The sequence below is a fragment of the Anguilla rostrata genome, chromosome 9, assembly GCF_018555375.3.
Source record: "Anguilla rostrata isolate EN2019 chromosome 9, ASM1855537v3, whole genome shotgun sequence".
NCBI classification, from domain to species: domain Eukaryota; kingdom Metazoa; phylum Chordata; class Actinopteri; order Anguilliformes; family Anguillidae; genus Anguilla; species Anguilla rostrata.
The window spans coordinates 19,354,601-19,378,925 of record NC_057941.1 but is presented as its reverse complement, the minus strand read 5'-3'; the positions used below and the strand labels follow the sequence as shown (position 1 = coordinate 19,378,925).

General features: G+C 40.8%; 2 protein-coding genes across 8 annotated transcripts; one reads left to right on the top strand and one right to left on the bottom strand.

The window, feature by feature from the left end:
* Positions 1 to 211: 211 nt before the first annotated feature.
* LOC135263200 (zinc finger protein ZFP2-like) lies at positions 212 to 12,946 on the top strand. Of its 7 annotated transcripts, none has more exons than XR_010332411.1 (6): positions 4,405 to 6,401; positions 7,031 to 7,695; positions 7,779 to 7,816; positions 8,038 to 8,475; positions 8,922 to 10,596; positions 10,853 to 12,946. XR_010332411.1 is itself a non-coding variant. In XM_064350923.1 (5 exons), the coding sequence occupies exons 2-5, from the start codon at positions 1,344 to 1,346 to the stop codon at positions 9,953 to 9,955; spliced, it is 2,094 nt and encodes a 697-aa protein (XP_064206993.1). In that variant the 5' UTR covers positions 212 to 462; positions 1,222 to 1,343; the 3' UTR covers positions 9,956 to 12,946. The 7 variants fall into 7 exon arrangements, 5 of the variants coding, with proteins under 5 accessions (XP_064206993.1, XP_064206994.1, XP_064206991.1 ...); XR_010332410.1 differs by having other exon boundaries at positions 8,922 to 11,084; positions 11,258 to 12,946; XM_064350923.1 differs by lacking the exons at positions 4,405 to 6,401; positions 7,031 to 7,695; positions 7,779 to 7,816 and adding exons at positions 212 to 462; positions 1,222 to 1,927; positions 2,010 to 2,047 and having other exon boundaries at positions 8,922 to 12,946.
* A 509-nt stretch (positions 12,947 to 13,455) lies between these two features.
* dpagt1 (dolichyl-phosphate (UDP-N-acetylglucosamine) N-acetylglucosaminephosphotransferase 1 (GlcNAc-1-P transferase)) lies at positions 13,456 to 18,826 on the bottom strand. The gene is made up of 9 exons (XM_064350927.1): positions 17,703 to 18,826; positions 17,417 to 17,537; positions 16,952 to 17,165; positions 16,544 to 16,690; positions 16,226 to 16,310; positions 15,437 to 15,625; positions 15,230 to 15,317; positions 14,580 to 14,735; positions 13,456 to 14,411 (listed from the first exon to the last, which is right to left on the bottom strand). Exons 1-9 carry the CDS (start codon positions 17,855 to 17,857, stop codon positions 14,346 to 14,348), a joined length of 1,221 nt encoding a protein of 406 aa, XP_064206997.1. The 5' UTR covers positions 17,858 to 18,826; the 3' UTR covers positions 13,456 to 14,345.
* Positions 18,827 to 24,325: the final 5,499 nt, after the last annotated feature.

Sequence of the window (24,325 nt, the reverse complement as noted above, 5' to 3'; positions counted from 1 at the left end):
CCAGTTTTATACTTTATAGTGTAATATTTACATATGGCTTTGTTTTTCATATTGTGAATTGACAACATTGTTTACTAATAACATTGTGAACTACGGCACCTACAGAAATTAACCTGCATTATTAAATTATATATAAATGTGACGTATATTATTCTATAATGTGTAAATCACATGTAACAAAAACTTTTACTTTGAAAAACTTCAACCGGAAATCTCGAAACACCCGGGGGTTAGTTGGTTGACTGCGCGAGAGAATTTACTGACTGGCTATGTCAAACAGCTTTCCGAAGGAATTCAACAGCCGCGGAAAGCCAGCTTTGTATTAACTAATAGCTTTCGTCCCTGACTTAGTTACACTCGGTAGTCAAACAGTGAACTATCACTGTTCATACATTTCAGCGCTACCGGTTCTTCCATTTTGTTGAATCAGCGAAATTAGCGACGGCCCCACAGGAAAATGGGGTGAGTTTTATTTGTTAAAAGCACTCTCTGAATAAGAAAAATGCTTGAGTTGGGAGGTTCAAAATAGCTCGACTTATTTTTCAAAACAAAATGTTAGACCTATTACTTAACTAGATACGAGATAAATTGCTTTACCAACATTACATAAGACAAGTCAATTGGCATACTGTCACTACGTTAAATTATCTGTACGCATCATTAATTGCTGAATTTGTAACGGGGCTGCATCATTGTTTTTGGCTGTGCACACGTGGTAGCTATGTACTTTTAACATTTGCAGTTCTAAGGGTCGTTGCTGTTTAAAATATTCTAAAGTAGAATGTCGGTATCCATAAAAGTGTTTTGGCAGTGTTCATTTAATGTGTTAGGACGTCTACTGCTCCTGTAATATAATAATCACGGAAAGAGGAGCAATCCAATATCCATTCAGAGGGTAGTGACGAGGGCTAGTGTTGTCTGTTAGTGATTTGTTAAAGAGTTGAATTCAGTATTCATTAAAAGATTTTCCATATGTATTACTATTCCGTAGATGTAGCCTAGAACGTCAGAGCAATATTATGAAAATTCACCTCAAATAGCAAAAAGTATTTATTGACATAGTTTTGCAATATGGAAACACCACAAACAACAATAATACATTTTTAAACAATGTTCATTCTCATTTAATTTGGATTATTTTAAATAAACATGAATTCTCCCTCTCCCCTTTTTCTCTCTCTCTCTCCAACTCTAACAACTCCTCCAACTCCTGCACTCAAGGTCAACAGAAACCTTTCCTTTCTGTCTCTCCATCCCTTTAGAATTGGGGTGGAACTGACTGACTGTAATAGCCAATTAGAATCTGTGGAAACTTCTCAGGCCACACCTCTTTGGGTGTAGCGATGAAAGAAGAATCTCTGCAGGATGGCACAGATTATTCAGGAGTGGAGCTGCGATCAGATCTGCAGAGAACTGAAGACACACAGGAAAGGAAACCTGAAAATGGAATGAGCTGGCAGGAAAGAGACATTCTATCCAAAATAAAGAAGGAGGAAGAATGGGAGTGGCAGAGTGAGGATGGTGTGAGAAATGAAGAAGTCAAGGGACTGTGGAGGGACCAAGAACAAGAGAGAGATGAAAAGTTTGAGCCAGAAGTAACTGGCCAAAAGCTCCAAACTGATGGAGGACTGGAGAATGATGGAAAAGTAGATTGTATGAAACAGGAAGGGGATGACCTGTCACGTCAGATAACTTCCTGTCTGTTGAAACAGCCAAGAGTACTAATCCATCAACACAATATAACAGATTTTTTAGTTCCTTTAGTTTCACCTCCCAAATCCATTACCAGTTTTGGGGTCCAGACATTGGTAGCTACACAGAAACAAGAAGAGCTTTTACCAACGAGGAAAGAGAGATCACTGAAGCAAAAGAGAAAGGTCAAGACCCGGAAGAGAAAGAAATCACGTTTGGATTCATCAGAGAAAGAGTAAGAGTTTCAGCTTGAGAGTATTGTTTCTCCTCATCAGTTTGTATTGACAATAATTTTGTGGCTTTGTTATTTTTTACAGTGCCTCTCCTGAATCCTCCAATGGATCTCAGAATGCTGGCAAGTATTACAATTTAATCAGCCAATGAGTTGGCCAAGAAGAGCTCTAAGTTAAGCAAGAGTAGAATGAGTCTGTGTCAAGCCTGAGTGTTGCGCAGAAGCCGCTAAGATGCTGTGAATTTTAAAAGGGGATCCGTTTATGGGCCACTGGCAGGTATTGTAATTTGGGGCTAATGAGTTTTGTTCTGTCTCTGATCTGCATGTTGTACCCAAGGGGAGAATAGTCACTGTGTGGACAGAGATGAAGAGGACCGGGCCACACCCCTCTGTGAGGCCTCCAGCAGTCCTGCCACCCCGTCCTCCTGCTCTGATCGTCCACCCCAAGGCACCCCGCAGACGGACCAGGTCCAGAAACGCAGGCGCAGCTACCAGCAGTACTGGCACAGAGAATATCTGATGGACTTTGACCCGCAACAGAACCGGATGAACTGCATGGTGTGCAGCAGCTCACTGGTCACCCTTCAGGTCAGCACCATCAAGCGGCACATCCGGCAGAAGCACCCAGGCTCTCTGCTGCTGACCCCCGCTGACAAAGAGAGAATCTGCAGGAGCTGGGCCGAGCACCTGGGACAGGACCCGAAACCCAGCCATGTGCCAGGCGGGATGACCAAGGGACAGGAGGAGTTGTTGGACAGCGAACGGCATTCCATTGGTGCGTATGAGCTTTTTGTGTTGGTGTGGGTAGAAGGTTCACCACATTAGCAATAAATGTCTGCAGCCCTTATTTTGCACCCTGTTGTGTCTGCTTTTTTCAACCAACATTATCACATAACTTGCGTACAGAGAAACACAACATTGATATAAAATCAGTACACGTTGGCTACATTCATAGTCTGTAATGTTTTTGAGAATGCAATATTAGCATTTTTGCTAGCATTTGTCAACTCTAGGTTCTTACTGTATTTAATGTCGTATTATGCTACTTCTTTTGGAAAATGGGTTGGAAAAAATTTTATGTTGAGATCCAGGTTATATCTGGTTTGATTATTGATTATTAACTTGTATAATGATTTATAACTCCTATATAAGAGTCTGTTTAAGGCTAAGGCTAGTGTAATGCAAGTAACCATTACAGTAAATGATTACTTCCAGACGACCCCCGTTCCTTGATATTTCTTTCAGGTAATACTGTATTTCTGTCGCTGTATTTACATCCATGATATGGATATAAATACAGCTACATGGATTTTCAGCTTAGAACTCCATAATATGGAGTTTTCATGTGGTGTTTAATATGTAATTGTCAGCATATCTGCAGTATTTCTGTGGACAGTCAGTTCTTATTGAAAACTTCCCCTTATACCTGTTTGTCTCCTGTGTTTCTCAGGGCAGGCTGGTGAGCTGCCATCTCAGATCTTTGTCTGCTCCCATTGTCCATTTGTTCACACGGAAGAAGTGAACCTTCAGCAACACATTAGGGAGGCTCACCCTGGAGAGCACAGCAGGAGTCTAAAGTTTGGAGTAAACCAAGAAGGGAACCCACTGCTTGTCAGCAGGACAGATCAACACCCCTCACCCATTACGACACACCCCACTCCAACACAGTCCCATACAGGCACTGCAGGGACCTACAAATGCTCTGTGTGTGGTGACAGTTTCAGATATCCCTCACTTCTGAAAAACCATATGCAAATTCACACAGGTGAGCAGCAGCACCCTTGTCCCCTGTGTGGGAAGAGTTTTGAGCTGGAATCCCTGCTCACAGAACACCTGCAGTCTTATCATGGAGAGCAGTTGTATTCTTGCTCCCCATGTGGGAAGAGCTTCACTTCTCCATCAGACCTGAAGAGACACCAACATATTCACACAGGGGAGAGACCGTACAACTGCTCCCAGTGTGGGATGAGTTTCAGCCTGCCGTTTACTTTGAAGCAGCACCAATCGATTCACTCTGGGGAGCGCCCATTCCAGTGCCGCTATTGTGCGAAGAGTTTCAGGCGAGCGATACAGCTAACTCGACATGAGCGAACTCATACAGGGGAAAGCCCTTACCACTGTTTCCAGTGTGAAAAAAGCTTCAAATCACCCTCAGACCTGACGAGGCACAAGCGAATTCACTCTGGCGAGCGGCCGTACCTTTGCTACCAGTGCGGGAAGAGTTTCAGTCAGTCCAGCAACCTGATACAGCACCAACAGAGCCATTCTGGGGAGCGCCCTTTCCGCTGCTCCCAGTGTGGGAAGAGCTACAGTCGGTCAAGTACTCTGACACTACATCTGCGGACTCATACAGGTGAACGGCCATTCGTTTGCTCCCAGTGTGGGAAGTGCTTTACTAAATCTTTTAACCTAAAGCAGCACCTTAAAACTCATAGGAAAGCATCTTCCATTAATACCAGGGTGGAGAAGAGCCTTGATGCCTGACAAAACAATGTATTTGACCTCAGACTTGTAAGATGAGCTGAGCCATATTGTGTGACCTCTACCTGTGGAACAGCAGGGATGTACAAAATATGATGTATAATCCACATCAAAATAAATGAGCTTGTGTATTTATAAGTTTGCAGAACTTTTTCCATTTGCTATTATACACCGGCATTTCCGAATTCCCGTATTATTATTGAATACCTGAGGTCAATCTACTGCATTTCAGCATGCACTGGGGTAAGAAAAGCACTCTATTTTATAATAGTGTTGCTTGCAGCATTTGTACATGCATTACATTGGGGCAAAATCATGAGGTTAAGGGGTGGAAAGCCATAACCCCCAAGTGCTGTAATTGTAGGGAGGAACATCTGGCCATCTTTGAGGTTGTGTACTACATTTGCAAGTGCAAATTCTTTAAAGATCTATCACATTCAGGAATTTCTGTCTTTTCTCTTGAATCTATCCTTGGCCAACATGAGAACCACCAGCTCATTGAAAGAAAAGTTATACAGCTTTTAGACGAAACTGGCCTATATTCCCGGATTTAATGATGTGAACCAAGATGCGAGCTGTTATTATTGCTTTGACCGGTGGAGGGCAGAACTACACGTGGGGGGCGATTGATTGCATGAAGAAATGGAGGGCGAAGTGGTGGAAGGAGGAAATAATAAAAGGAAAAACGGAATTGAAAATGAGGATAAGGGTAAGAAATATGTAGTTGGAATGAAGGTGGATGTGAAGCCCAGGTCTGGATGGGAAGCAAATGGCGTTTTTAATGAAGTCCATGAAATGGGGAGACTTGTGAAGAAGGAGACTGGGGAAGTTAGAGCAGTGAGGGTAACCAGGGGGGGAATTGTAATCATGGAGTGTCAGTTGAAGAGACTGAGGGATAAAGCGCTTAAAATCAAAAGATTTGGTTTGACAAAAGTCGTCAGTTTTTAATGAGAGAAAGAGCACTACGGAAAGGTGTTATTAGTGGGGTCCCGTTGTCAGTAGATGTTGATTGTTTCTTGGAGGTGGAGGGAGTTTTCGGGGCAAGGCGAATGAAAAGCTATAGGGAGGGTAATGAACAAGAAAGTGGTGCAGTACTGCTAGAATTTTTGGGAGAACTACCAGAGAGGATTTATTTAGATTATGTTTGTTACAGGGTGAGGGCATTTGAGGGGGTTCCACTGAGGTGTTATTGGTGTCAGGACTATGGACACGTGGCAGCAGTTTGTAGAAAAAGGGTTCACAGGTGTAGAAGGTGTGGGAAAGATGGGTGTTCAGATGAGGATTGCACAATCTCTAAAGACAAGGCAATATGTTTTCACTGTGGGGGAAATCATGAAATGGGAGCAAAGCAGTGTGAAAGAAGGAAGAGAGAAAGTGAGGCGGAAAGAACACAAGTGCAGAATAAAATAACATATTCAGAAGCAACAAAGAGAGTGAGGGCAGAAACGGGAACTGAGAGGAAAGAACAGAACAGAACAGAATAGAACTGGACGGATGTGAAGGGGGACGAAATACCGGGAATTTTGGCGAAAGGGTTTGGAGGGAGTCATACGCCAGGAATATAGGGAAATAATAAAGAATTGTGGTTCAGGTATGGGAGGGTTGGGTTATTGTTGAGAACTAAAATTAGATGACAATGCATACAGTAGGTGGCGGTAATGCACTAGTTTGCAAACCGCCATAAAACCCTGAGAAGAAGAAGAAGAAGAACTACGCGTGTTACCGTATACACTCCCGGAAAATCACTATAAGAAGAAGACTGCAGGAGAGAATTTTCTTAGTTACAGTACCAAACAGCAAGTACTATACCTGCTATCCGAAGGAATTTGACAGCTGCGGAAAGCCAGCTTGGTATTAACTAGTAGCCATCGTCTCTAATTTAGCTGCACTCGGTAGTCAGCTATAGTGAATTGTCGATGTTTATTTCTTTAAGCACTATCAGTTCTTCAATTTTGTTTTATCAGTGAATTTAGCGACGGTCCAACTGTAAAACGGGGTGAGTATAATCGTTAAAAGCACTCAGAATAATAAAAAATGTTTGAGATGGGAGCTTCAAAATGAACGACCTATTCTTAAAAACGAAATTTTAGGCCTAGTTACTTAACTAAATACGAAGTAAATTACTTTGTGGATTCCATTCGCTAAGAACAGTCCGCCTTCTGTCACTAATGTTACATTCTCTGCGGACGTATTACAGCCATATTCCTTCTGAACATTTTGCTCTGAAGATGAATTACTGAATTTTTAATTGTTTTGGCTGTGCACATGGAGTATGTGCGTTTCACATCTGCACATCTAAAGGTTGTCGCTGTTTGGCTGTATTCTAAAATAGGATGTAGGTATCCATGAAAGTGTTTTGGCAGTGTTTAATTAATTGGCTAGGACGTCTGCTTTTCCCAAATTCAAATTGATGTAGAGAGTCAGGGCATAGTTGTCTGAAATTTCAAAATCAATTCAGATAATGTTAATCTATAGTTTTTTCAATGGCATGACAAACCAACAATTATTTGGAATTTAAAAATAAAAGTGAAATTCTCTCTCATATTTCAATATCTCCAACTCATTAATGATTTTAAACATAAAGAATTCAACCAAAACCTTTCCCTTCTGTCTCCATCCCTTTAGAAGTGTGGTGGAACTGACTGACTGTAATAGCCAATTAGAATCTGTGGAAACTTCTCAGGCCACACCTCTTTGGGTTTAGAGATGAAAGAAGAATCTCTGCAGGATGGCACAGATTATTCAGGAGTGGAGTTGAGATCAGGTCTGAAGAGAACTGAAGACACAGAGGAAAGGAAAACTGATCTTGGGATGAGCTGGGAGGAAAAAGACATTTTATTCAAAATAAAGAAAGAGGAAGAATGGGAGTGGCAGAGTGAGGATGGTGTGAGAAATGAAGAAGTCAAGGGACTGTGGAGGGACCAAGAACAAGAGAGAGATGAAACATATGAGCTGGAAGTTACCAACCAAAGGTTGCAAACTGACAGAGGGCTAGATAATTGTGGAAAAGTAGGTTGTATGAAACAGGAAGGGGATGACCTGTCACTTCAGGTCACTTCCTGTCTGTTGAAACAGCCTAGATTACTAGTCCATCAACTCAGAATAACAGATTCTTCAGTTCCTTTAGTTTTACCTCCCCACTCCATTACCAGTGTTGGGGTCCAGACATTGGTAGCTACATGGAAACAGGAAGAGCTCTTGCCAGCAAGGAAAGAGAGATCACTGAAGCAGAGGAGAAAGGTCAAGACCCGGAAGAGAAAGAAATCACTTTTGGATTCATCAGAGAGAGAGTAAGAGTTTCAGCTTTGGAGTATTGTGTCTCCTCATCAGTTTGTGTTGACAGTAATTTTGTGGCTTTGTCATTCTCTTACAGTGCCTCTCCTGAATCCTCCAATGGATCTCAAAATGCAGGTACGTATTACAATTTAATCAGAAAATGTTTCCGTGGATATTTAAAATTGGCATTAAGTGGAGTGTCCACTTTTAGTTTTTTTAAATTGAAAAATTGTTGCGCAAAAGCCGCTAAGATGCTGTGAATTTTGAAAGGGGATCCGCTTATGGGCCACTGGCAGGTATTGTAATTTGGAGCTAATGAGTTTGGTTCTGTCTCTGATCTGCATGTTGTACCCAAGGAGAGAATAGTCACTGTGCGGACAGAGATGAAGAGGACTGGGTCATGCCCCTCTGTGAGGCCTCCAGCAGTCCTGCCACCCCGTCCTCCTGCTGTGATCGCCCACCCCAAGGCACCTCGCAGACGGACCAGGTCCAGAAACGCAGGCGCAGCTACCAGCAGTACTGGCACAGAGAATATATGATGGACTTTGACCCGCAACAGAACCGGATGAACTGCATGGTGTGCAGCAGCTCACTGGTCACCCTTCAGGTCAGCACCATCAAGCGGCACATCCGGCAGAAGCACCCAGGCTCTCTGCTGCTGACCCCCACTGACAAAGAGAGAATCTGCAGGAGCTGGGCCGAGCACCTGGGACAGGACCCGAAACCCAGCCACGTGCCAGGCGGGACGACCAAGGTACAGGAGGAGTTGTTGGACAGCGGACAGAATTCCATAGGTACGTATGAGCTTTTTGTGTTGGTGTGGGTAGAAGGTTCATTAGCATCCAGTTGTCTGCTTTCTTCAACCAACATTATCACATAACTTCCGTACAGAGAAACACAACATGGATATACAATCAGTACACGTTCGTTACATTCTTAGTCTGTAATGTTTTTGAGAATGCTATATTTGCATGTTTGCTAGCATTTGTCAACTGTAGACAAGTTCTTACTGTATTTTGTGTTGTATTATGCTACTTCATTTGGAAAATGGAAAAATGTTATTTTGATATTCTGTTGAGTCTGGTTTGATTATTGATTATTAACTTGTAAAATTATTTATAGCTACTATATAAGAACCTGTTAAAGTCTAAGGCTAGTGCAATGCAAGTAACCATTACAGTAAATGATTACTTCACTTTTAGAGTTCCCCATATACCTGTTTGTCTCCTGTGTTTCTCAGGGCAGACTGGTGAGCTGCCATCTCAGATCTTTGTCTGCTCCCATTGCCCATTTGTTCACACGGAAGGAGTGAACCTTCAGCAACACATTAAGGAGGCTCACCCAGAAGAGCACAGCAGGAGTCTAAAGTTTGGAGTAAACCAAGAAGGGAACCCACTGCCTGTCAGTAGGACAGATCAACACCCCTCACCCATTAAGACACACCCCACTCCAACACAGTCCCATACAGGCACTGTAGGGACCTACAAATGCTCTGTGTGTGGTCACAGTTTCAGATATCCCTCACTCCTGAAAAACCATATGCAAATTCACACAGGTGAGCAGCAGCACCCTTGTCCCCTGTGTGGGAAGAGTTTTGAGCTGGAATCCCTGCTCACAGAACACCTGCAGTCTTATCATGGAGAGCAGTTGTATTCTTGCTCCCCATGTGGGAAGAGCTTCACTTCTCCATCAGACCTGAAGAGACACCAACATATTCACACAGGGGAGAGACCGTACAACTGCTCCCAGTGTGGGATGAGTTTCAGCCTGCCGTTTACTTTGAAGCAGCACCAATCGATTCACTCTGGGGAGCGCCCATTCCAGTGCTGCTATTGTGGGAAGAGCTTCAGGCAAGCGATACAGCTAACTCGACATGAGCGAACTCATACAGGGGAAAGCCCTTACCACTGTTTCCAATGTGAAAAAAGCTTCAAATCACCCTCAGACCTGACGAGACACAAGCGAATTCACTCTGGCGAGTGGCCGTACCTTTGCTACCAGTGCGGGAAGAGTTTCAGTCAGTCCAGCAACCTGATACAGCACCAACAGAGCCATTCTGGGGAGCGCCCTTTCCGCTGCTCCCAGTGTGGGAAGAGCTACAGTCGGTCAAGTACTCTGACACTACATCTGCGGACTCATACAGGTGAACGGCCATTCGTTTGCTCCCAGTGTGGGAAGTGCTTTACTAAATCTTTTAACCTAAAGCAGCACCTTAAAACTCATAGGAAAGCATCTTCCATTAATACCAGGGTGGAGAAGAGCCTTGATGTCTGACAAAACAATGTATTTGACTATAAGTTTGCAGAACTTTTCCCATTTGCTGTTATACACTGGAATTTCCGCATGCCCATATATTTCAGCATGCACTGGGGTCAGAAAACAACTCTATTTTATAATAGTGTTGCTTGCAGGGTTCTTCCTTTGTTGAAATGTCTTAGGCAGACTGGCTTAAGTATTTTTTTCAAGCCACCCATAGGAGAAATTGTGCCTAAAAACAACAACCTGAAAACAATAAGAAACGGTCAATGGATTTATTGGTAAAATTTTGTTGTTCATGATATTGAATTTTAAGTTTTTTAACTTTTGACTGCTTTCAAGTTTACGTGCAACCGTAGATACGCTAAATTAAGTACAGTAGAATCCGCTTATTGCGTAAAATAAGGAAACCGAGTGCCGACGACTGCGTATACCACTCTGACGCCCACTGTCGACGTGATGTTCAATAGAAACCACCTCAAGACAGAGGAGGTGACTTCTTTGATTGTAAACATACGCTAAGAAATCCTGCATAGTATGCCTTTAAAAAGAGTAAACATGTTAACTTGGGTGTCATGGTCAGATTGCTGCAAGAACTGATTCTACACTTGATATGTTTACAAAATTGCCTGCAGTCCCTACCCATCTTGATTCCTTAGGTGTCCACTCTAAAAGAGCTTTGTTCTCCATTCACTCACATGCTTGAATAAAGTGTTCCCCTCCAACGTGTTTGTTTCAACACTCTTACCCAGAGCTACTAGCACAACCTCCAGGGGTCCCCATAAACACATCAGCTGCACAGTCAAGTGACTAATCATACAATTTTTTTAATTGAGACATTTATAAAAACAATTAGTTGATATTATATTAGGAGGAAGTAAAGTTAACATGGGTGGTCTTATATGCTACAAAAAGCATGTCTGAGCGATAGAGTGAAGCAGTATTCACCTGGTACACTGCATACCGACGGACTGAATTTATGCACAACCTGCAATTTATCAATAAACAATAGACCGTACATAGAATTTATGTCTGAGATCAACACCAAGGGGGAATCATCTGTCAACAGAAGAAAAGACACTCTTGAGCGGTGACATAATTGTCATTCAAGATTTAACAGATGCGTCCAAATATTCCACTGGAAAAAGTGGACAGTCCCAAATTGCATGCATTTTTAAACTAGCATGTAATAAATGGGGGTGGAGAGTGATTCTGACAGCTCAATAGCTTCGACAGAAGTATACTACCTTTAAAGTAGAAGATTTAAAGAACTGATTGAAACAACTGACAACATATCTGTGGTCATGGTCAATTCAACAGATGGCAAGACAATTATGTTTCACATATTTTATTTGTTCTTCAAGGGAAATCTCTCACAACTTATCTGAAAGTTCTCCTTACTGACTGTGACCCTAACTGCCTTGAATTACTCCTCAGTTGTGGATAGCAATAAGAAATTCTTATTGGATTGTAATATTTTGAAAATGTGACTCTATTGGTGTCTGACAATGGAAGTTATATGTTAAAGGCAAATAAAGACAACCTTAGAAGCTTGTTGCAAAATTCAGTGCATTTAACTTGCAATGCCCACATCGGCATGAGCGAGTAGTGTTTGGTCATCTAATTTCCCTAAAGCTGACACTTGACTTGTGGTCACTGTCAAGGATCAGGTGATTCCTAGCTACCGGTCACCGCCAGGATCAGGTTCAAAGTTCTGACCCTGGCCTACACTGCAGCTGACAGGACAGTCCCCTCCTACCTACAGGGCATGATTCAACCCTGCTGTGCTGCAGCCGGGTGACTTGCACCCCTTGCCATCTGGATGATAGTTCTCGCTCGTCCCAACCACAGAGCTTATCCACCCTAGCTCACCAGTGGTGGAACGAACTCCCCGTTCCTCTCCGAACCACTTGTTCATTGCCCATCTTCTGCCTTGGTCTGAAAAAGCATATCTTCAAACTGTATCTGGACTAGCGATCACTACTCTGCAGGGCACTCACAATCTAGGATCGTTCCTATCAGATCACTTATCACTCAGATCCTTCTCATTTGTTCCTGTAGCACTTTGTTACACTTGTATCTCCATCCAGCACTTGTATTATCTTGATGTTGCAGCTCATCGTCATGTCTCCTAGTTCGACTTACCATAACTTTCTGACCTAGCCTATGCTTGCTGTGTGAATGGGCCTCATTCGCAAAACATGTACGATCACATTTGATCGTAAACTGCATGCAAGAACGTTCTCAAGAATATTTTGGCATTCATAATTTTCTTTCTTATCTGTATTTGTTCATGGCTGTTTCCTTATGCAAATCACATGAACAGGATTGCACATACAATTTACAAACAACCAGAATTCATCATCCCATATACCTGGGATACGCACAAAAACAAAGGTCTGCACGTCATGAATTTAATTGTTTTTTTGTAGGAACCTTTTTAAGAACAAAAGTGAGAATAATTTAAGAAATGTTTGGTCAATGAGGTCCAATGTGTTCATGGTTATGGATAACTACATAATGAGTATTGTAGCTGTGTTTTGTAGTTGTTCCAATGACTTTCAGTATGCACTTATTGTGTCACTTTGGATAAAAGCATCTGCCAGATAAATGCAATGTACAGTGGTGAATTCTAAAATGTTCATCAGATTGTTCAAACATTCCTTTAGAAACTGGCTATGAGGCCATGTACGCCCAGGATCCTGAAAGCAACTGATGGACAAAGACCAAACAATTACTTCCAATTTAAAGCGTGTTTAAGACTAAGAGGTCACTGTGTGGTTATTCAATATTCACGCTATATGACTAGACACAACCAATCATTTACTTTGTTAAATCTATATGCTTATGTAATTAACCATATACCAATCAGACATAGAATTATGTGTTATTGGTAAAACACTTTTTGCTTATTAGCAAGGATTGGTCGTTTTCTTCAGTTTCGTCTTGTTGGTCTTGTTGTAAGTGCTGGACACTTTCTGCAGAAATAAATGTTATTTCCTATATGGATATACCTCACGGTGCCTGGTTATTCTAAGGGGACATTTTTCTCTGCTCACCACAGTGAATAACAAAATGGTCTTGTGTCTTTATGCTGTAGTCAGTTCCTCAGAATGACATTGAGATCTGGCACTGTTACAACTACAGATCTTAAGTTTGATTTCACAGAGGTTATTTTTATGCATCTTTTGTGAAATGCCATCACAAGTACAATCACATATGTGACATACAAAAAGTTAATATGTAATGAACCACCATATAAAGTGGTTTCATCTGACTTTTGTGTACACCAGCAGGAAAAGCAAACTGCAGTGTGATAAGACATGGCATCGGTGAAGAGCAGATGCTTGTCTGCACTCTCGGTAGTGGAGACTGCAGCAGTGAGTGTTGATGAATCCAACTGGCATTTCAAATTGGGAGACGAAGGGGATCATAATAAAACCTACAGATTCAATTGAAAATTAGCATTTGAGTTAATTTGATGCTTTCACTCGCTGACTAGTAATAGCAAGAAGAGACAGCATATTACCGGTCTTTAATTTAGTCTGAAAATATACAATGTATGTGCATGACATAAGTACTTTGATTTTTAAATTTGTGTTTCTGTTCTTCTTTGCCACAAAACAATCTGACCCCACCCCACACTTGCAATATTGTATCATTAATTAGAAGAGTGAATCTGACATCCTCCTTGGAATAATTTGCATATCAGTGTTTTGCTTCCTTTAGTTTCTTCTAGCGCGCTGAACTGCAATGCTCTCTTAACTGCTAGGTAACAGTGTCCTGCCACCACTTAGAGACTACTGATTTCATCCATCAGATCCCACTTGACAGACTTGCATACAACAGAAATCACTTTCAAAAAATCTCCCTTCCTACAAACAGTTTAAGAACACATTCCAAAAACAGATTTCCTTACTGACCTGTTGTAACTTACAGACAGAACTTTACTGTGCAACATCTATTTGCACATTGGAATTACACCACTCTGTTGTCAAAAAGTATCCTTCAGGCAGCATGTTTAGGTAGCATGATAATTATTTCACAAGTAAACCGTTCTCTTCTTAATTCTTAAACATTTCAGAGCCCTCCAGACATAAATCTGTGTCCCTCAGTACAATCTTGTTTGGGCAAGGGAAGATTTAAACAGTTCCAGCATCCAGTCTTCTAAAAAGTGGATTCATGGTATCAATATGATGAAGGTAGAAATGTTAAGAAAACTGATGTTCATATTTCTTCTGTTGAATTGTATGTGGGACACAGATGCTGCAGACAGTAACAATTGAGATTCATAGTTTCACAGTTAATTAACAGAATATTCTTTTTTTTTTTTTTTTTTTAAGTAAAAGAAATAATTTGAGAATGATCATCCCTTCAGTCTTTTTGGCATTCTTATCGCTGTCGGCATCTAGACGTCATAGAAGAGGCGCACCAGATGATAGCGGATCCCAAATGCCACAATGCTCCCCAGCATCTATATGGAAGTCAAAATGTTAGGGAGGAGGGCGTTGGTGAGTGAGAAACATTAGTGAGAAACACAAAAACACTCAAGATACAAGAAATTCCTATTTAGCAGATCAAAGGCTGCCTTAAAAAAATCACATCTTTCTTTTCTGTTTTAATACAATAGCCCATACTGCACCTGTATTAGAAGCATGATGGTGGTGAGGTTCCGCTCATGCGTTGGTCCCAGAATCTTCAGCACAAAATTGATGAGGGTCATGTTGTTGCACTCCACAAACTCACCATCTCCTTCGTGGCCCCTTCGCACCTCCACGAGCCACAGTGACTCTGCCACCTACAGGGGAAATTAGGAACTGCTACAGAAGCTGCTTAAACCCCCCTCGGTCCTCTGCCATACTCTTAAGGTGGTTTTCACACTTGGTTTGTCTGGAGGACTTTATCTATGGACCTTTACTTCAGATCGATTAAGACAACTTTGGTTCAGTTCTCCCCTGAGCTGTGCCGGTGAGAAAGCAAACGGCATTAAACGGGGAGTGAAGCTGTGGTCCAGTTCCAAACAGGCAGCAACAATTATCTAGCCAACAGTAGTTTTCCAGCAACCATGAAAAACTAAAATAAAAAACCTCATTCAAACCCCCAGTACACAAATTAGGCCTAAAAAAGGCCATTCCTGGGTATTTATTGTTGATATACACTAATATGCTAATTGAAAATTACAATTAAATATGGAAATATAATTGAAATGAATTAATGAAAAGGGACATTTTTAACAGGACAAGAGTGAAAAAATGAGACTCAGATCAGCCAACCCATGAGCACTCAGCTTACCTTCAAAATGAGGTTTCCCAATTTGGAAAGATCTTTACTTTTGAACTTCGAGTAGCTCATCCCCAGCTTCCCTGTTTCAGGGTTCAGTCTTCACAAGTCAGTTCAAAAAGAAAGGGACAACATGAATTAAACTCCCAAATTTTAAAATGATATCTACATCTTTAAGGGTGGCTAGAGAAGTCACAAAGATAACAGCATTAGTAATACCTGGGCAAGCGGTGTCGGGGGCAGGGCACCACGTGGAAGAGCTGAGGGAGCGAGTACAAGAAGTTGAGCACCTGGGGGATGAAGAAGAGCAGCATGGTCTTGCTGAAGTGTCCCAGAATCCCCACCACAGCAAAGGTCATACCCGCAAAGTAGCAGAATGTGTCACCCACAAACACTGCAGAGGGGTACCTGAGGTAAAATGGCAAAAAACATTCCAGTTTAACACGATTCACTCCGACATCTGTTGAAAACTGATCCCAGTAAAACAAACAATACACAAACATTTTTCAGTTTGGGCATGTCATTTATATTCCCTAAGTGTGCTGTGTTTCCCCAACCCATTATGCCACCATGAACCCAGGCAGGAAAGCACTGCAACTGTGTTGTCTACTCATCCACTTGCTTGACTGTTTACCAGGCTACAGGGCACAGTGTAAAACAGAACAGCTAGCACTGATCAGAGATGAGGAAACTTTCTCAGTAGCAACAGGTGATTTGTAGGGATATAGTAAGCAGCTTTGAGACTTAAAATTGTGGTAGCCAGACTACCAGAAGTACCCTGACTGAATTAAGCTTTCTCTACTCTGCCAGTGTCCAGTCACTGTGGATTCAGTCATAATAGATTACTGACACACCCTAAGACTAAAACAATGCCTAGCACAGCTAGTTTGAGTCAGTGGTTTCACACTGACCCAGCCATTCTGGAGCCCCCCAATTTGAGCTGGTCAGTTTATGTATCCCCAATTTCCCTAGGAGGGAAGTTCCACATGGGACGGCTGAGAAACCTACCAGTTGTGGTAGAAGAGCGCTAAAGTGGTAAAGAAGAATGGGATCATGAAGTACAGGGAAAAAACGTGGTCATCTCGGAAGTCTCCTGAAACAGTACAAGAGGTGCATGTCTTTACAGTAACAATAAATAATCTTAGCCTAAGCAAGTAGTTCCCAAACTGTGAGGTTGGGCCCCACAAGCTACTTACACCATAAAAATACTGTGAGATTCATACATGAAGTTAAAGTACTGAATCTGAGCATAAGGGCTTTCTAGTTCTTGCATAAGAACTAATGTACAAACCAATAATGCTGAGCCAGAGAGACGACTGCACCCACCATTCAGCTCCAGCACGTTGAAGATTATGATGGAGCCAGAGATGAAGAGAGCCTGTCCAGATTCGATGCCATTGATGCCCGCCAAGATGTTGATGGCATTGGTGCAGAACACTGCTAGCATGCCCATGTAAACATAGTAGAGGATCCCTACAGGAACAGAATGCTAAACCACTTACCCACATTTTTAAGAATCTGCTTCGCAAACTAATCATATGCATTTTGAAAATATATCAAAGAAAAAGAATACTTAATCCTGCAGATTATTTGTTTGCACATCAAAAATAAAAGTCAATTTCTACGCAATGAATTCTCAAATACAACCAGCATTTCAATTTTATGATAACCACAACTCAACAAAGCACTTCAAGCTGAGTGGGCAATCACAATGTGTCGCCATGGTGAACTTACCCATATCAAGGTGCATTCCAAGTAAGATTCGGAAGGGCTTGGGCACCACAATGACAGTGTTACCAAAGTTTGTGAAGTAGACCATCAGCAGAGGCAGGGAGGCCACGGTGGGGAGCAGCAGCTTGTGGCGCCAGCGCAAGTTCAGTACATCATCAGCAAAGCCCAGGAAGATCATACAACAAATGGCCAGCAGTGCGCCAATCAGCTGCACAAACTGCCCAAGGGCAACAACACAACCAGGGGAATTAATTTCAGGAAAGATCAACAATGACAAAATCAGATGTTAATAGCAGATCAACAGAATTAAATGCTGATGCTGTCTATAACCACAACAGAGGAGGAAATCAAAAGTCACAACAATGGCAAAACCTGAGTAGCAAATCAAATATGACAGAACATTTGTGATTACTCCACTCTAGCCATGGGAGGACACTGCACCCAGATTGATGGCAACAGTCCTCTCACCTCATCATGCGGGAAGCCCTTGCACTGCTCCCCCACGAAGCAGCTGAGAAAAGGTACAGGGATGAAGCAGAAGAGGATGATGAGGAAAACTGTGCCACAGATCACACCCTGAGACTCTGGACTGAAAGTAGGGAGAAAGACAAAGCAGTACACACAAGTTAGAATATGTTGGGTAGGTTTTGTACCCTGCCAGTCATATCATGTATGCCACAGCTTCCATAGTGTATCTGATTACATCATAAAGACCGTCCCATTACGGAACTCATTAGAAAGTGATCCAACTCACATCTCCTTCTTATCGGTTTTGTTCAGATCCTTGCCATACAATCGGGCCGAAATAAAATGGTCTTTGAAGGCAGGAATGAGTTTAATCGTGGCTGCACATCCCAGGGCCGACATGCAGAAGTTGATCAGAAGCGGGAGGATTGGAATGGGAGACATTTTCTCATTTAACTGAGACTTTAAAAAAACAGAAACTGACTCGCAAAAGCCGCTTAGAGGCTTATATGAAAGACAAATCACGAGGACCTTCGCCAGCTATCTTCTTGACAAGACAATACTGATCCATTAACCTCTTATAGGCTTGAAAAAACCGCATGCTACCTCACATTTAAGTAATTTGTATGTAGACGACCAAATACTTTGTGCATTAACGAGAAGCCACAGAACACGCCATATATATGGCTTCAACCCGTAGGTATGACTCGTACCTTGACTGTAGCAGGTAAATTACGTTGATCTAGATTTCCCCTGAATTAAGCCGCGTATGCTAGACGGCAATCAAACTAACATAGCTAGACTAAACTAACTGGTTAAACTAGTTTAAGTTACCGTTTAAACAATAAACACCGGTGACAATAACCCCGCCATTTTATTTGTCAAGCTACTGTTACTTGACTAAAACCTACATACTTTGCAGACTGTCGCAAATGAGATAGCGAAACGGAACTGTCAATGTCCCCTCGAAACTTTGTCAAAACAGCTAGCTAACGATAGCTAGTTAATTTAGCTAGAGCGAGTTGCCTATATTGGTAGTACTGTTGCGCTAATGCTACCATCTAGTTACCAAGCAAAGAGCCCTTAACTAGCTGTTATTTCAATTATTCCCACATCGCGTTTCCAACATAATGTTAACTAACGTTTAGCTATATCATGCTACGAAAGAAAACATTTCAAAATGCCCCTGTTCCTAGTCGAACCGACGGACGTGTCTTAGTTCCACGTCAACTTCCGTCCGTGTCAATGTTAGCCATTTGGTACTAAGAAAACAGAAAGAATTGAAACGTATATGTTGCTCCTATACAGGATTTCTGTTTGGTCGTTACAATTCAGCAGAAGAGATCTTTCCGCACTAGGTCAGCTTACGAACATGCGAGACTACACTGTATCAGACGGAAGTCTTAAGTAGATGTACTTTAACGGAAGTCGTCATGTTTGTGTGCGAGCCACACTGTGGTTCTTCTAGTCTTGTATATCCCACAGAACTCTATGCGAGACAATAAATGAATGATAATGCTTTTAATATATTATTCTAAAACAATGACAATGAAAAACTCAATGGACCTCATATCTGAGATTCAGTGTGCCTCTCTAAATGGTTTATTAGCACAACTCACCTTCCATTAGACCAGAGTTGTGCCAGTGAAAGTCAAGGAAACCATTATGAAGCTGAGAAATAAGAAAGAAAGAAAAAACAAAATTAAAATACATAAAAGTAAAACCGTAGGCTATCCAAAATAAACTGTCTGGAAAATCATTAATACGAAAGAGAATACTGGTGAGTTCCGAGATCACAAAGAACCTGAAATATTAAAGGAAACGAGGAACCAGAGGTGGTTTGTAGATGCACCACACGGATGGCATTAAAATAGTAAAAAAAAAAAAACAAGCTACCTTGTATAAACCAATAGGTAAGGAAATTTAGAAATTTCATTGCCCTTCTGCATTTTCTGTCATCTTGGCTGAAGTCTATAAGGTCACTGAATTTTTAGTTGTCATAACAACAACAACAACAACAACAACAACAATAATAATAATAATAATAATAATAATAATAATAACAATGTTTTTCATTTAGAATGGGCTTTTCAATGCACAATTGGACATGGAGGGAATGAGGTTTAGTGTGGCACAGGGTTCCTTGCAGTACTGCACAATATCAGGTCATGTTATTCAGGCAGCTGCAGTCTGCATAGTCCTCCAGTGCTTTATTTGTGGCAACTCGATGGATTGCAGTAAGTGAAAACAAGTAGCTGATTGGGCAAGTTTTTGGATGAATAGTCCAGTGAGCACCCAATAAATTTACATTTTTTGGATTATACCAGATAGACTAGTGAACTGTTCAATTGTTTCAACACTATGTAGACAAATGGAGCTATAGTTTAATGCTTCAAATTATGTAGTTTCTGTATCCATGTACACACCCTTGTGGATGACTGTATTTGTGTTACAGGCTGGCTCAGTGGGAATGTAGCTATACTAAAAACTGATTCAGAATATCTCTTTCTTGCTTATTTCCATTTTTCAAGTCAATTTTGCTTCTGAAGTTACTACTATGCTAACAAACCTACACCCACAAAAATAGTACCAACAGCAGCCCAAGAAACCCTGGCCAACCGCAACCAACCCTCCTACTGGTGGAGCTAATTGAGCATCTCCACTGTAGACTACCAGTCATAATTACGTGATGTCATAGCCAGGGCTAAAAGATGTCTCTTCCATTGGCAAGCAATATTTCTGACTGAGCCGCCTGAACTCTTGACGTATTTAAGCTAAATAAAGTGTTGAAAATAATTTGTTACATTTTGTGCCTAATGTTATTGTCTTGTGGACACCAGTGAAAACATACTTAAATTGTTAGGTGGATCAAAAGCCCATTACTCACGTTTAAGGTTAATTGTTTACGGTTTTAATGATTTTCACCGAGAACTGCCAGGATTTATTTAAAGGAGCTGGTCGGTTTAAACCATTAAAAATAATGGTTTAAACAGATTTTCACGTGGATTTTGTTGCCATGCATCAAAAAAGTTTATTCTTGTTCGTGTGAGATTAGGTAAACAGTGACCTCTTGTGGCGAAATTGACCCTCTGTCAGGCCCGTTCTAAGTCTCGCGTTCCTTAGATACTGTTGCTAAATTCCGTCAAGTTTTTAATTCAGAAAGCAAGTTTCCATAGAAAACCCATTGAGAGAACGCGTCAGTTGTATTTACTTGTATTTGCACGGTCTGTATCAGACTGAACACAGACTATAACACAGACTACTCCCTGCTGACCACTTTTGGAGCCGGAGATCTCTTACCTCATCGAGATGTCGACAGCAGGGACTCCAATATACAGTCCAGGGATGTATGGATGATATATGATATAAGGAATAATAAAGGAAATATTACCGCATAATGTTATCGCTCAGCGTAAATCAGAGAAGCCTAATTTGCTGTCAGTGGAAGTGAGCAGCACTGTCAGAACGGGGCTGAACTGTCAGTGCATTGCTGCTAACAATTTCATTGTACGTAATGTTTATATTTATTGTGTACCTATCTGTGTGACATGGAAAGCTGATTTGCTAACCTTTGCTCCTTGTGCGCACCGTTTAACCGTTCTTTATTTTAGTTTTGATATAGCTACTGACAGTCTACGACTCCTCATTTACAATCCTCAGTGGTGGACGGTCCTCGAGCGCTGTAATTGGTGATTCAGTTAGCCAAGCTTGCAGGACGGCTCGGAACAAGCTTGCAGCAATAGAAAGTGGAGAGAAAAACTGGAAGAAAGCGCGAACAAGCTGCTGATGTACGATGAAAAGCAAGTTACTCATGTTTGGAATTAAAATCTAATTTTCAGCCTGATATTTGCGTTATTTTTTATGATCAGATTTTCAGTTGGATTTTTGCATTAGGCTGTTTCCAACCGATTTTCACCCTTTTAAAAAATATTCAAAATAAACACTAAATTCCCGGACTGTTTTTGAAAAATAAAACCCGAAAACAATGAGCCTTACTCATATTGTACACGGTCCTGTTTACGCCCAAGGTTCGATTTCCTCTCAACACCTGGGAGTAGGAGAATATGAATTAAGATACTAGGTGTAATTCTGCATTTCATAAGTGGGAGGACTGCATTTCATTTTGCCCTGAAAAATTGGATATATGAAGTTCATGCCATCAGCTGGAAAAAAATAATTTTAGACCACCTTCATTGAAAAGAATGACCAGCTGGTCTAAAACGAATTACTCAATTAAAATTAAAAATTAAAATAAACAGTTTATTAAAATTAAATATTTGCCTGAGAGACTTATGAAGTTGCTACCTTTTCCAGTAGTCATATTATTCAGACTTTGGAAGTCTCTGAAACTGTGTTGTGAAAAAAAATGTAAAATTGGCTTTTGTGCTTTACTAAAAGTTAATTGGCTTTAAAGAACAGTGTCCATGGGTTTAATCTGGATACTTTTTATTTTTCACCCAAGACCAAGAGTTAGTGCTTCGAAATCCATCTCTGCTACCTGGGCATCTGTTAATAACATTGCAATGTATTGCACAGTTATTATTTGATCAGTTTTACTACATAGCTCTATACTACATGAGGAGAGGTGCACATTTTACCTTGCTAACAGTAATCCATTAGTCGGGCTAGAATAATCTCCTTACCTTCCCTTCTGGCAATGGTTGTAAACCTGACAGATGAAAAATATATTAATTTAACGTAATACCACTATCATAAGCCAGTGAAAGCAAAGTCAGCTGGCCAACTGTTCTCATAAACTGCCGAGACTGTATAAAATTAGCCATCTATCAGCCATCGAGTGGTTCCTCAATCTATTGTGAACCAAGAATGTTTTTGTCAGATGTAGTACTAGGGACCAACCTTTTGCATGGGATTCTAAATTTGTTTCAAGCTCTCAGTTAGCTGTTTTACTTCTTACCTAAGTGCTATGCTGGTTATGGCCTCACATGACAGTTATCTCCTTTAAGTCCTCCCTGAAAAAAATGGTTGGATATAGGTGTTGTGGCCGTTATAGGGTTACCAATTTGTTTCTTTCTCTCAAACACACATGTGCATGTATTTTGGTTTCTTTTAGGGAAGTGTTGCAAATGCCATGATGCACCCTTTTTTTGGAATGTTTTCTGAAATGTTTTTTCAACATTCTTAGCTAGTGTTCTAGAACACCATTGCTTTCGATTACAGTAGTGATCAGCATTAAAATGTTCAGTTGAGAACATTGTAATCACATATTTGTGAACTTACACCATGAAAGAATTAATTATGGGATTAATGTGTGAACACCCTGTGGAAGAGCAAGGAGTTGCAGAGAACAGGAATTCGAGAGGATGACGCAGACCAAGTGGCGCTAATTTTAAATCCACATTTTTACTGCCTGTGCACATAATATTTGTCTTTATATTTTACAACCTGCTGTAAATGGATTAATGCAGATTTGAACTCCTTTTAGAAACAAGGAATACCATATTCTGATAAGTTGGTTCAGAGTAATCAGTGGCTCATTAAGCTTATGTGCGGCCCTAAATGCTTTCAAGGGAGACGTGTTAACAAAATTTGTTTAATGAACAGTATCATTTCATCCCCTACATTGTATTTTATTTAACAAAGAAATAATGAAAGATGAACTGTTCAAATAAACACTTAATTAACACATCAGAATCCTGTTAGTGGAGAGCACCACTGGAGAGACGTGCAGCACAAATCTGCTCTCTGTAATGAAGGCTGAACAGGACTGTGTGGCATTAAGTCATAGTTCACATTCTGTGGTTTATAAAAATATTATTTAAGTTTTTGTGTCTGTTTCTGAGTGGCCCAGACAGGTTTTATTTCCAATTAAAGAAATTTGGGATATTTACAGAAGTTATGAATTGATGACCTAATGGATTACAATGGATGCTATCAGGGAATATTGGGATTTGTGGCCTAAAGCCAGACAATATATTCCAATTAACTCCAGAAAGAAGTAATTACAGTGGTGCTATGTGTCCAGAAGATGTACATATGAACAGATTACTTTAATAGCATGTATTACAATTATAAACACAGATATCAATTTTTATATTGTGCTGGATGTTCTATAATTCTCAGGTTGCATATTCCAATGGAAATAATTCCAATCAAAAACAAGATTAAATGTTATTTGTGAAGAAACTCTCAATGCCCTAATTGTAAAGTGAGGAGAAACATATGTAAATATACTTCATATTGTTCACTGCACACAAAAACAGTCTAATAATGTGTGCATATAAAACTAAATCATGGTAAAAAAAAAAGAAAGAAAAGAAAGTGAACTTAAAGCTACACACACTACAATACAAGAGTGCCAACTGCAGCTTCTTTACTGGAGGATGGTGCAATTGGCACAGTCAGATCACCGCAGGCTGACTCACCAGAGGCGTTGCTAGTGCACAGTATATAGGACCCAGTTGACTTCAACCCTCCCTCCCAGGGTGATGCTATAATGAATCTTGCACCGCCCTCCCCTTGTCAGCGCTGGTCAGGATTTGATAAAAGATCTTAGGACAAAAATGTCATCTGTACATTTACATGCCAATGCCAATCTTTTAATTCAACAATTACTTGACCTTAACTACAGTGAACAGTAATCTACATTACAACATTTTTGTGTTGTAAAAAGAATGTTAAAAAAGCTGAACATCAAAACGACCTTTATTTATTCATTTATTTTATGATTCCAGCCACCAGGTGTCTGCCAGCTGCTGCGAAAAGAAACATGCACGGTATTGCTCTTCTTGTCAGAAAAAAAAGATTTTAAAAACATTTATTGGTTCAAAGCATGTATGGCATTTTGTAATCTGTGAAAGATAAAATAAAATAAAATAAAATGTTTGAAAAAGCATGCCTCTTTAACTGTGTGTAACGTGCGCGCCGTTCTGCAATTCGAGAGTTCGTCTG

Bases quoted from the DNA above. Each gene is read 5' to 3' on its own strand.
- LOC135263200 (XM_064350923.1), top strand. From the start codon at position 1,344: ATGAAAGAAGAATCTCTGCAGGATGGCACAGATTATTCAGGAGTGGAG. The intron at 1,928-2,009 runs GTAAGAGTTTCA...TATTTTTTACAG, and splicing joins TTGGATTCATCAGAGAAAGA to TGCCTCTCCTGAATCCTCCA. The intron at 8,476-8,921 runs GTACGTATGAGC...TGTGTTTCTCAG, and splicing joins CAGCGGACAGAATTCCATAG to GGCAGACTGGTGAGCTGCCA.
- dpagt1 (XM_064350927.1), bottom strand. From the start codon at position 17,857: ATGTCTCCCATTCCAATCCTCCCGCTTCTGATCAACTTCTGCATGTCG. The intron at 16,311-16,543 runs GTGGGTGCAGTC...GTACTGTTTCAG, and splicing joins CAACGTGCTGGAGCTGAATG to GAGACTTCCGAGATGACCAC. The intron at 14,736-15,229 runs GTAAGCTGAGTG...TTTCCCCTGTAG, and splicing joins TGGGAAACCTCATTTTGAAG to GTGGCAGAGTCACTGTGGCT.